This window comes from Cynoglossus semilaevis, chromosome 12 (genome assembly GCF_000523025.1).
Source record: "Cynoglossus semilaevis isolate Cse_v1.0 chromosome 12, Cse_v1.0, whole genome shotgun sequence".
NCBI classification, from domain to species: Eukaryota; Metazoa; Chordata; class Actinopteri; order Pleuronectiformes; family Cynoglossidae; genus Cynoglossus; species Cynoglossus semilaevis.
This window is the reverse complement of record NC_024318.1, coordinates 15,651,329-15,661,054: the sequence shown is the minus strand read 5'-3', so window position 1 is coordinate 15,661,054 and position 9,726 is coordinate 15,651,329. Positions and strand designations below refer to the sequence as shown.

At 37.7% G+C, this 9,726-nt stretch overlaps 1 protein-coding gene across 1 annotated transcript in view; it reads left to right on the top strand.

The window, feature by feature from the left end:
• The window catches only part of pcdh15a (protocadherin-related 15a), a 206,765-nt gene that overhangs the window by 101,787 nt on the left and 95,252 nt on the right, over positions 1-9,726 (top strand). The window contains exons 9-13 of the mRNA XM_025060675.1: positions 748-908; positions 2,624-2,779; positions 3,882-3,998; positions 4,094-4,204; positions 7,137-7,307. Coding sequence (XP_024916443.1) covers positions 748-908; positions 2,624-2,779; positions 3,882-3,998; positions 4,094-4,204; positions 7,137-7,307 — 716 coding nt within the window. The remainder of the gene's footprint in view (positions 1-747; positions 909-2,623; positions 2,780-3,881; positions 3,999-4,093; positions 4,205-7,136; positions 7,308-9,726) is intronic.

The window sequence follows — 9,726 nt, the reverse complement described above, 5'->3', positions numbered from 1 at the left end:
AAAAATCTCACAAAAAGTATATGTAAAGAAATATAAAAATATTCCAGTTTAAATTTACTGAAAAATGTTTAGTTGAACACAACGCTGATATACTGGCAGGAATTGAAGAAAGACACAAAGATCTTCTTCAACAGCTCTGATAATCTTTTCTTAGTTTTAATAACCATCTGCTGCCACCTAGTGGAAGAGGATTTCATTGCTATTTGAGAAACATCGAAAAATTATTTGCAATAAATTAATACTAGTTTTGGGACACTGGATAGACCAACGGTCCCTAACCTCTTTGTACCAAGAATCGGTCGGCCGGTACTGTGGACCGGAAATACCACGTCATCATTGAAGGATCATTACATTTTCAAAATAAAACATCTTTTAGGCTTTATTCTGTTAGTATCAGAGTCTGAATGACCTGTTGTTTTGAAACATTGACAGATTATCTTTGAATGATGAAAGTAAAGGGATATGACTGGATTCTTTTTGAATGAAATAAATTAGTAAAACTGAAGGACATTTTTTCACAAAATTGTCTTTTCGTCCACTCCACTCGCCAACTAGTTTTCGTACAAAATTTGTATTAACCTGATACAGCTGAGTAATGGAACAGTGCTTTCATAAGAAACTAATAGGAGATTGTGACGTTACAATCAGTGTGTCACATATGTACTTATTTATTTATTTACATAACATATTTCTCAAACATACTCACAAGTTCTGTTGTATTCACCAAAGTCCGATTTGTTTTTACAGGTACGGTCCTGGTTGAAAACATGCAGATAAAAGGTAGAACTCAAGCTCCAGACAAAACCATCTCACTGACGCTGCAAAGAAACTACGACTACTGGGTGATCTTAGAACCAGTGCGACAGAGGCTCTACCTGAACAGCACTGGACGAGTTCTGGACAGAGATGTGAGTACCTGACTGGAATGGTGGTCTGCAGTATGAGACTCAGTGAGTCTGTGATTAATCCTTCGTTTAGAGGTGCGGTTAAATAAGAAAATTGAAAACAGTTTTTCCAGTCTGCCAATATCTGATGTCAGACATATTTAAAAGAAAATGAACTAAACATATCACCAAATAGAGTAATCAACATGTACCCCTGATGCCTAATTTCATTATGGTAATTGAAATAATATTTTATAAAATAAATCATTTATTTTTTTAAATAAAAACAAATGTTTTATGATGTTGTTGGGGTGAATGTGTTTTTGAGATAACAGCGTTTTTAATTATTCTGTGAATAACTTGTTTATATAAATTGGTCTGTTACCTGAGCGGCAGAACGTTGGCTTTTCTCTGCTTCAAAGCAAAAAAAAAACAACAACAAGTTATTAAAAGTTATAAATAGTATTTAAATGTTAGGTGGTAATTTTGTGGTAAAAGTTTGGTTATTATTTTAAAAAAGGTTGTTTTTAATACAGGGGTTTTTAGTAAAAATAAAAAATAAAAATCTTGCCATTGGCAGAAAAGTTTTAACAAAGGCCAGACTATTTGTATATTTTTACACTCTTTGAGTGTATTCCAGCGCCCCCTCTCAGCCGTAATTAAGTAAACACGCACTTGGTAATTAATCGTGGTCGGCAAAATGATCGGCTTAATTTATATTTATCATGCGATCCATGGATTTGTTTTGGTCCCAGGCCTGACCTCAACATGTTTCGATGGTGAGCTCCTGTCTTCATCCGAAGTGAACCCAAATTTTCTAATTATTAAAAAACTATAACTAAAGACATTCTTGATATTAAAATCTGTGCAACAACACCCCCCACCTTCCCTTTGGGAGCCGCTGCTCTACAGCAACATATTTAGCAAAAAAAAAAAAAAACCCCAAAAAATGCTAGATTCCATGTAGAGCAGGCATGGGCAAACTAAGGCCCGGGGGCCGGACGCTGCCGATTTAGCTTTTTAATTTGGCCCTCCAAACTTTTCCAAATTATATAATTTATTTACATTATCATTACACTTCTGCCTTTTCCATACAAAACCCATGTTTTGCCAATAGATGGCGTAGAAAATGATAAAAGCACTTTAGCATTTTAACCTTTATGCATGACATTTATGTCTTTAATCTTATTTCACACGAACGTGCTGTCTCTGCTCAAAATGTTTGCCCACGCCTGGTGTAATGTAAAAAACAATGCAATACAATATATATTACAATACAACAATTATTACAGAAGAAAACTGCCACAGGAGTAAAGAGTCAGACAGGATTTTTAATAATAAAACCTTTTGTACATTTTTTTGTTTTTATTTAATTAAAATCTAATTTCACAGAGCGGTGACACACGGCAATTATGATGCTGAAAGGTAAAGTGTCTTTCTCGGGAATACTCGGCGAGAACAAATTCCCTTAGTAGTTTAGCTTCGGTGGAAAGTTAAAATAGAATGTTGGATATATTTCTTTCATTTATCAACAAAGTATATTCTGTTATTGCCTAGTTTTTCAAACTTTGTTTCTGTTTTCTTTGGTGTTTTTTATTTTTTACTCCAATATAAAACACAACAAGTGTTTAAAAGTAGTAAAGTAAATAAGCAACCTTGACCGCAGTTAATTAAAAAATGACACCGACTGAGATAAAAGTGTATGTTTTTTTTTTGTTTTTTTTCTCTTTGCCTCTCAGCCTCCCAACCTTATCAAGACCATTGTAGTGGAGGTGGAGTGCACCAATTTGCTGGTTGGTAATGTCATTTCCCACGAGGTGCGGATAGTTGTGAGAGACAGGAACGATAACACGCCTCGATTCCAGCAGTCACGCTACTACGTTGCCATAAGTGAGGTAAGGTTTTTGGTTTAATTTGTGATATATATAATAATTTGTAATGTATATATATATATATATATTTGTGTGTGTATATATGTGTGTATATATATATATTTGTATTTATATATGTGTATATATGTATATATATATATGCGTGTATATATGTATATGTGTATATATGTATGTATATATATGTGTATATATATGCTTTAATTATTTATTTTTTGTCACAAACAAATGAAGCTAATCTTTAACGATGGCTTTGTACCTTTTTCAAATAAAAATTGAAGGTACCTAAGGATGAATATGTTGTTGTACACAACACGTGGCAAAGAATAGTCGAAGGTGACCTGCACTCTTGATGTATTTTAAGGCTCAGGGAAAGAAAATAAACACAGAACTGGAACATGTCGGCCTGATTTTACACTGAATTTAAATAAGCCGAGGTTTCTTTCAAATGCTTTTAGTATCATCATCTGAAATTCTAAAGCAAATATATATATACATCAACTGGACTGTATTTAAAGTTTTACTAAAGAAGCCTCCTTTTCAATGCAGCTACAAGTTTTACTCGCTTCATATTAGCAGCTTTCAAACTCATTACCACTAATTTGGTGCCGATTAATCTTAATTGTGTGCTATCACCAGGTGTCACCTTTAATTACTGTTTGATTATTCTAACACGAGAAAAAACACTCGGGTGGTTGTTTTATAATTAATGATAGACTGTAAGACCCACGGAATACAATATATTTTATAAAGAATATATTTTTATACTACTATATATATATATATATACACGCACACTCACTGGCCACTTTATTAGGCCGGTAATAAAGTGGTCTTGAAGTCTTCTGAAGACAGAAGACTTCAAGATCTGATAATAATAATAATATATATATTATTATATTATTATTATCTGATCTTGAAGTCTTCTGTCATGAAAGTCATGCTTCTCCAGATTAGGAAATAGTTTCCAGTTCCACCCTGTTGGGTCTCTGCTGTCCTCATAAGCCTGAAGCTTCTTCCATTGATTATGTGTGCTGCCCCATACTCTGGTGCTGTGCGTATTGGCTATTACATATGAATTTTTTTCCCATCCTTTAATTTCCTGTAGCTCACACCGGTTGAATCGATCATTTTCACCGACTTCACTGACAAAGGTGCCATAGACATTGACGATGGCCCTAATGGACGTATCGAGTACAGCGTCCTTTACAACCCCGTGGACCCGGTATGTGGACGGATTGGTCTGCAAGTTAAAAATATATGATAGACTTGTTGCTCTCTCTGGGCCGTGTCTTATCAAACTCTGTCACCGTGTTTCAGGTGTCCAACAGAACGGTGAGCATTGCGAACACCCAGTCAGGTCACGTCTTTCTGACTGAGAGGCTGAACTACGAAGAGCGAACGAGATACCTGGTATTAATCCAAGCCAATGTAAGGAAACTTTTCTTCACCTCTGACCTTGACCTTGTTTAACAAAGCGTTGACCCAGAGATTGCAGAAACGGATTATTGCTAATTAGCCACTAATTTGAATTGTGCTCGTTATCTATTAGCAGTCACTTGTGTTTATGAAATGCTGAAATGTTTAGCTGTTCAATCGGTAACCAGCAAACAAGAATAGCTATTCTCGAGCTACGAGCTATGTTATCATGTATGCTTTTGTGTTTATATCAGTATACAGTGGAACCTCGAGATACTAGCGTAATCCCTTCCAGGACCGAGCTCGTAACTCTAGGTGCTCAGATCTCGAATCATATCTTTCCCATAAGAAATAACAGAAAAAAATTAATCAGTTCCGGCCCTAAAACTACCTTATTAATAACAATGGAAAAATATGTTTTTAATTGCTATAGAGACATACGCACACACAGAAAAATTATAGTACATAAGAATTCCTGTGATATAGAAGAAAAAAATGTGTTCTTAATTATGAGTTCTTACCTTTGAGACAGTAGTGGCTAATGGCGGCATGTGAAAATTTGCTCGAAAGCTCGTCTCTCAAAATACTCTAATATGTCGAGGTTCCACTGTACGTCGGTGTTATCTTTAATATTAATTGAGCAGATTCTTTATATTCTTAAGTAATTTGTTGGATTCCTATCACATTTTGTGTACATTTGCATACGTGCAACAGCGGCTAAAGGACAGACCCAGGCAGACAGGGTAGCAGGGAGGGTAGATAACAATGCTGTCTTCATCTGCTACTGTAATAATTCAATAGCACTAGCAGCCTTTAAATAGCACATAAATGCCCTCCACACTCTGGAATTAACAAAGGATCCTGGATAAATGACTTCACGGCTAAGATAACCTTATAACTTTCACCGTGGCGGGGTCTGTCAGGAAAAGTAAAAAAAAAATCGCTCTTATGATTCATTTACTGAGAGTAGACCTGGCCGTGTAGGATCTCTCTAGGTTATTTTCTTTTTTCTTTCGTGCATGAACGCTTCATGCCTCTGTCATTTTAATAACTACAATGTACAGGCAATCCATATCTGAGTGTCAGTGTCGCATACGGTACCTATCCATTACAGTACCTTTGTCACTCACCCACGCTAATACAGCGGTAACGTCACAATCGAAGAGTCCGACTCTTGCCTGGGAGCCACAACGAAGGACGAAGAGTTCCCAACAAAACAACACAAACGGGGGAAAAAAAAAAGCAAATGTAGCGCGACGTATGGCGTACAAATGTAAACAAAGCCGTCTTCCACATATAGCACCACATAATGATCGAACAAGACTTTCTTAAGAAATGTATTGGTGATGGCACCGTGACCACAAGACGCTGTATTTCGAGGGCGTCGTGAACCGTAAACCGTATATATATCAACCTTACGTCACACTTTGTTGTACACTTGAGATAATCCGGGTTCAAGTTGAGTTGAATTTCACTGATAATGCACTCACACGTCTGATTCATCAGTGGGAGTCTCGCTATTTTCAGCCAATCATGACACTCAGGTTGACAACGCAGGTTCCAACCCCATTACTCATTTAGCTATACAGTATATAGCCACAGCTATCTACGAAGCTAACAAGTGTTAATGGGAATCCACCAAAACCCAAACCCTACACTCGGAGTAGTCCACGGAATAGACCACCCCGCTGTTGGTACTCTGACGCAGTCGGCCCTCAGATGCAACTGAATTATGATAACAGTTGAGCTTTTTATATCCCAGCTGATTTAATCAGGAGTTTTACCTCAGGGAGGCTATTTCCCACCCTACGCTCTCATAAAGCAACATGTCAGAGATTACGTCCTGAATATATTACATCGTAATGAGATATTGTAATATCACAGTAATAATAATAAAATAGTATAAATTACTGCGGCGTGCTTAACGCACTCTCGTTCTCACCCTTTAGCTGTTCGAGAGCAAATGTCCTACAAAAGGCCGCAGCGTTTTGTCATTTTCCAGGAGTATGGTTTCAGTTAATCCGCCATAAATTAAATTCGCGTAGACTGAAGATGTCTTGTGGGAAAACCCGTCATTAATAGGCAGCAACGTGATTTTAAAAAATTGGATTTTGATATCTTCGTAAACGTAAATGTTCATGCTGGAAAGTCTAACGGTGGAGCCGTTGTACTGCAGCGCAGTTCATCGTTACATCATTTAGCCTCATCAGTCAACTCAGCTCCTCCGCTTTTCATTTTCTGCCTGATTAGGCCAAAGTCTTTGTTCTTTAGCCTGTAAGATAGTCTTGTCCTCTGTAAGATTTCATCTTATCTGGAAAAAAAAAGGGAATCAGACAAAAGATGGAAGAGGACGTGGGATTTTTCATTATTGCGTATCGGCTCAGCCACCGGATATAAAATCGTGACACAGATTTGCGCGGTTGTGAAAGTATGTTCATTAGATAGACCAACTCTAGCGCGGTTGTGAAAGTATGTTCATTAGAAAGACCTGACTTAAATTCTACAGAAAGAATGACTACTTCTATCCAGTACACAAAATCAATAAGATGTATGTGTACCGTAATACATGTAGAGCTTGACCTAGTGATTTTTTTATGAAATATTTGATCTAGTTAAACACAGGGTAGATGGTGGATTACTACACAATGAATCATGATTAATAGTGATAGGAATTAGACATGATTGATTATGGTTCATTATCTGCATATTGCTGGAACAGCAAGACAAATAACAGCCAGTAGATGAATGCGTTTCAGAGCTGCTTTTGTGTAGCCTGGGATACTACTTCACACTTCACATCGTACTAGATAATAATATGTATCTCTTTAATGTGGATTCGAGGTGCAAAATTCTGGATTTTTGGTCGCGCGATGCAGCCTTTGGCGATAACTGTTGTTGGATTGGAATTGAACATTGAAGGTAAACGCGGTTTCTCAATCTCCAGGATCGTGCCCTATACCCTCCCAACAGAAGGACAGCTACCACGACTCTGACAGTGGACGTTCTGGACGGAGACGACTTAGGCCCGAAGTTCCTGCCTTGTGTTTTGGTAACCAACACCAGCGACTGCAGCCCCATCACCTACCGTGTCGCCATTCCTGAGTTCACTGATCCGGTAAGAGCAAAACAGATGGACACAAAGACACTTTAAAGGTACCGTAATTTCCGGACTATTGAGCACACCTGAAAATAAGCCGCACCCATTCAATTTAAATAGAAAAAAAATAATTGTACATATATAGGCTGCACTTCTCTAAAAGCCGCGTTGTAACATGGAAAGATTTTTTTTTCACTTTTATTTGAATACATTTTTTTGAACAGTGCCTGTACCATGGCTGGTTACACGTTAGCTCTTTCCTGCTTCGGTGCCCAGACCGTAGTTGGAATGCACAGGTGAGACTTAGTGATCTGCTCCAGGTCCAGAGCTAACGTTAGCTCCGGGGCTAACTCCCTTCACTTTGTGCTAGTCCGCAGCAGAGGTAAACAACCTTCTCTAACGTTCTTTCTCTTGCGCGCCCCACGTACGTATACGCACACAGCCATTCACAGACAAACATATACTACTAGCATAACACACAGTAGCCTACCAGAAAAGTCATTGATCGCTAGTGCAATGAACTGTGTTAGCCCGTAAAAATCCATAAATTAGCCGCAGGGTTCAAAGCATGTGAAAAAAGTAGCGGCTTGTAGTCTGGAAATTACGGTATTTAAGATTCCCACCAAAAAAAAGACCAAGCTTGTGTGCTCTCGAATCAGGGTTGTTATCGGTCCAGACACAAAGGGCTGAATACAAACAGATCATTTCAACACAGCCCCTCATTATGAGTGCCACTTTACTCCAGTGAAAAATATATTCGAAAACAGCAACTAGATCTGAATTTAGGGAAATCAGAATATACTATGATATTGCGTTTGATATTTGCATATAAAACGCAGTAGACCGTGTTCTCTGTGATCACTTTCACTGCAATGTTTAAGGTTTTATGGACCTCACTTGATCTCAAGTCTGTCTCCCATTAAGCAGCTACTCTTAAACATCGACACATTTCCTGGTTCTTAATCGTTAAGGGAATGTGACAAGTTGTCAGCATGAGTCTTGACTGATTTTTTTTTTCTCTTTTTTTTAAATTTTATTTTATCTTGCAGTCAGCCATAGCTCTTAAAGCAGTGTAGTACTACCTTGCAGTCAGCCATAGCTCTTAAAGCACTGTAGTACTTGGCAAAATAGAGGAATTTGGAAATTTGATTGACAGTAGTAGTCTGGGTTACGTTTGACTAATTTGGTGACTGACTCTGAGCTGATTGGTCATGACTTTGACCTTTAGTTCGTATTCTTATAATGTTTTCTTGACTACAATATCAGACCCTTTAAATGGGTTGTGTGGATTGAAGTGTTTTTGTTGCCACATTGCCTTTAAATGGGTTGTGTGGATTGAAGTTTTTTTGTTTGAAAAGACTATGCTATTATTAAATGTTTATCATTACAGTAGATGGCAATTTATAAACAGGCATTTAAAGCTCAAATGAAGTTGCTCATACTAATTAATTAATTTGTTTTTAATATCAGGTGAAGTGTAAAAAAATAGCACGGAAATAGCAGTATAAGCAGTATCAGCCTTTTTTGCAAGGAAAAAACAGCATAATATAATGAAAATATAATTTGGACTAGTTCTAACGGGCCGGATTAAAAAGCCATATGGGCTGCATCCTGCCCCCCGGGCCTTAGTTTGCCCATGGGTTAGGTACACTGAAGCATTTCAAACATGAAGGCCCAGAGTTAATAGTAGAGTTGGTTGCTCAAACCCAAGAGAAAAAACACATAAAGACACAATGGGTGTAATTTATGTTACCTGAGAAAATACCAAAAATGGATAGAAGTCAGAAGCAGAGCAGAGGCGTGACAGTCTGTATCTGCAGTGTATGTGTGGCTCTGTTGAAAGGCCATCACATCTGTTTGGGTAAATTTCCTTTTTAGCTGTTGCTCATTTGATTTATAATTTATGATAAAGGGCTTAAAGGCTGATAAGTATGCTGGGCCTGGAAGCAGGAGCTGCACTAATAGGAGCTGTTTCATGAGAAACAGAAAGAAAAAAAAAAGTGTATTTTGTTTAGATTCTCTATCTGTCCAGAGGGTGACTCTAGTCTTATACCTGATGAGTTTATTTTAATTAATCACAGAAGCTAAACAGACTTTATTAACCTGAACTGTATTTGTTTTTGTTGTTGTTTTTTTTTTTCACCTTATGGGACTTTAATGTAGACTCTGGAGTTCCAAGGATAATGACTGCTAGAGGAGGGGGTTTGCAGATTATTATCATCATGCAGAACCAGAGGGATTTGATTTCGCATATCATAAACACTGTGAATGCAGGAGGGCTGGGCGGTGAGGTGTGCTAGAATTACTGCACGGTAGAGGATGTAAATATAAATATACCACTAATGGGGGTCGGTGGGTGGGGGTCAGGGGGAGATGGAGCTGTGATGTACTAATAACCTGTATAGTTACGGCTCATCATGTTTCAGTTTGTAGGGAA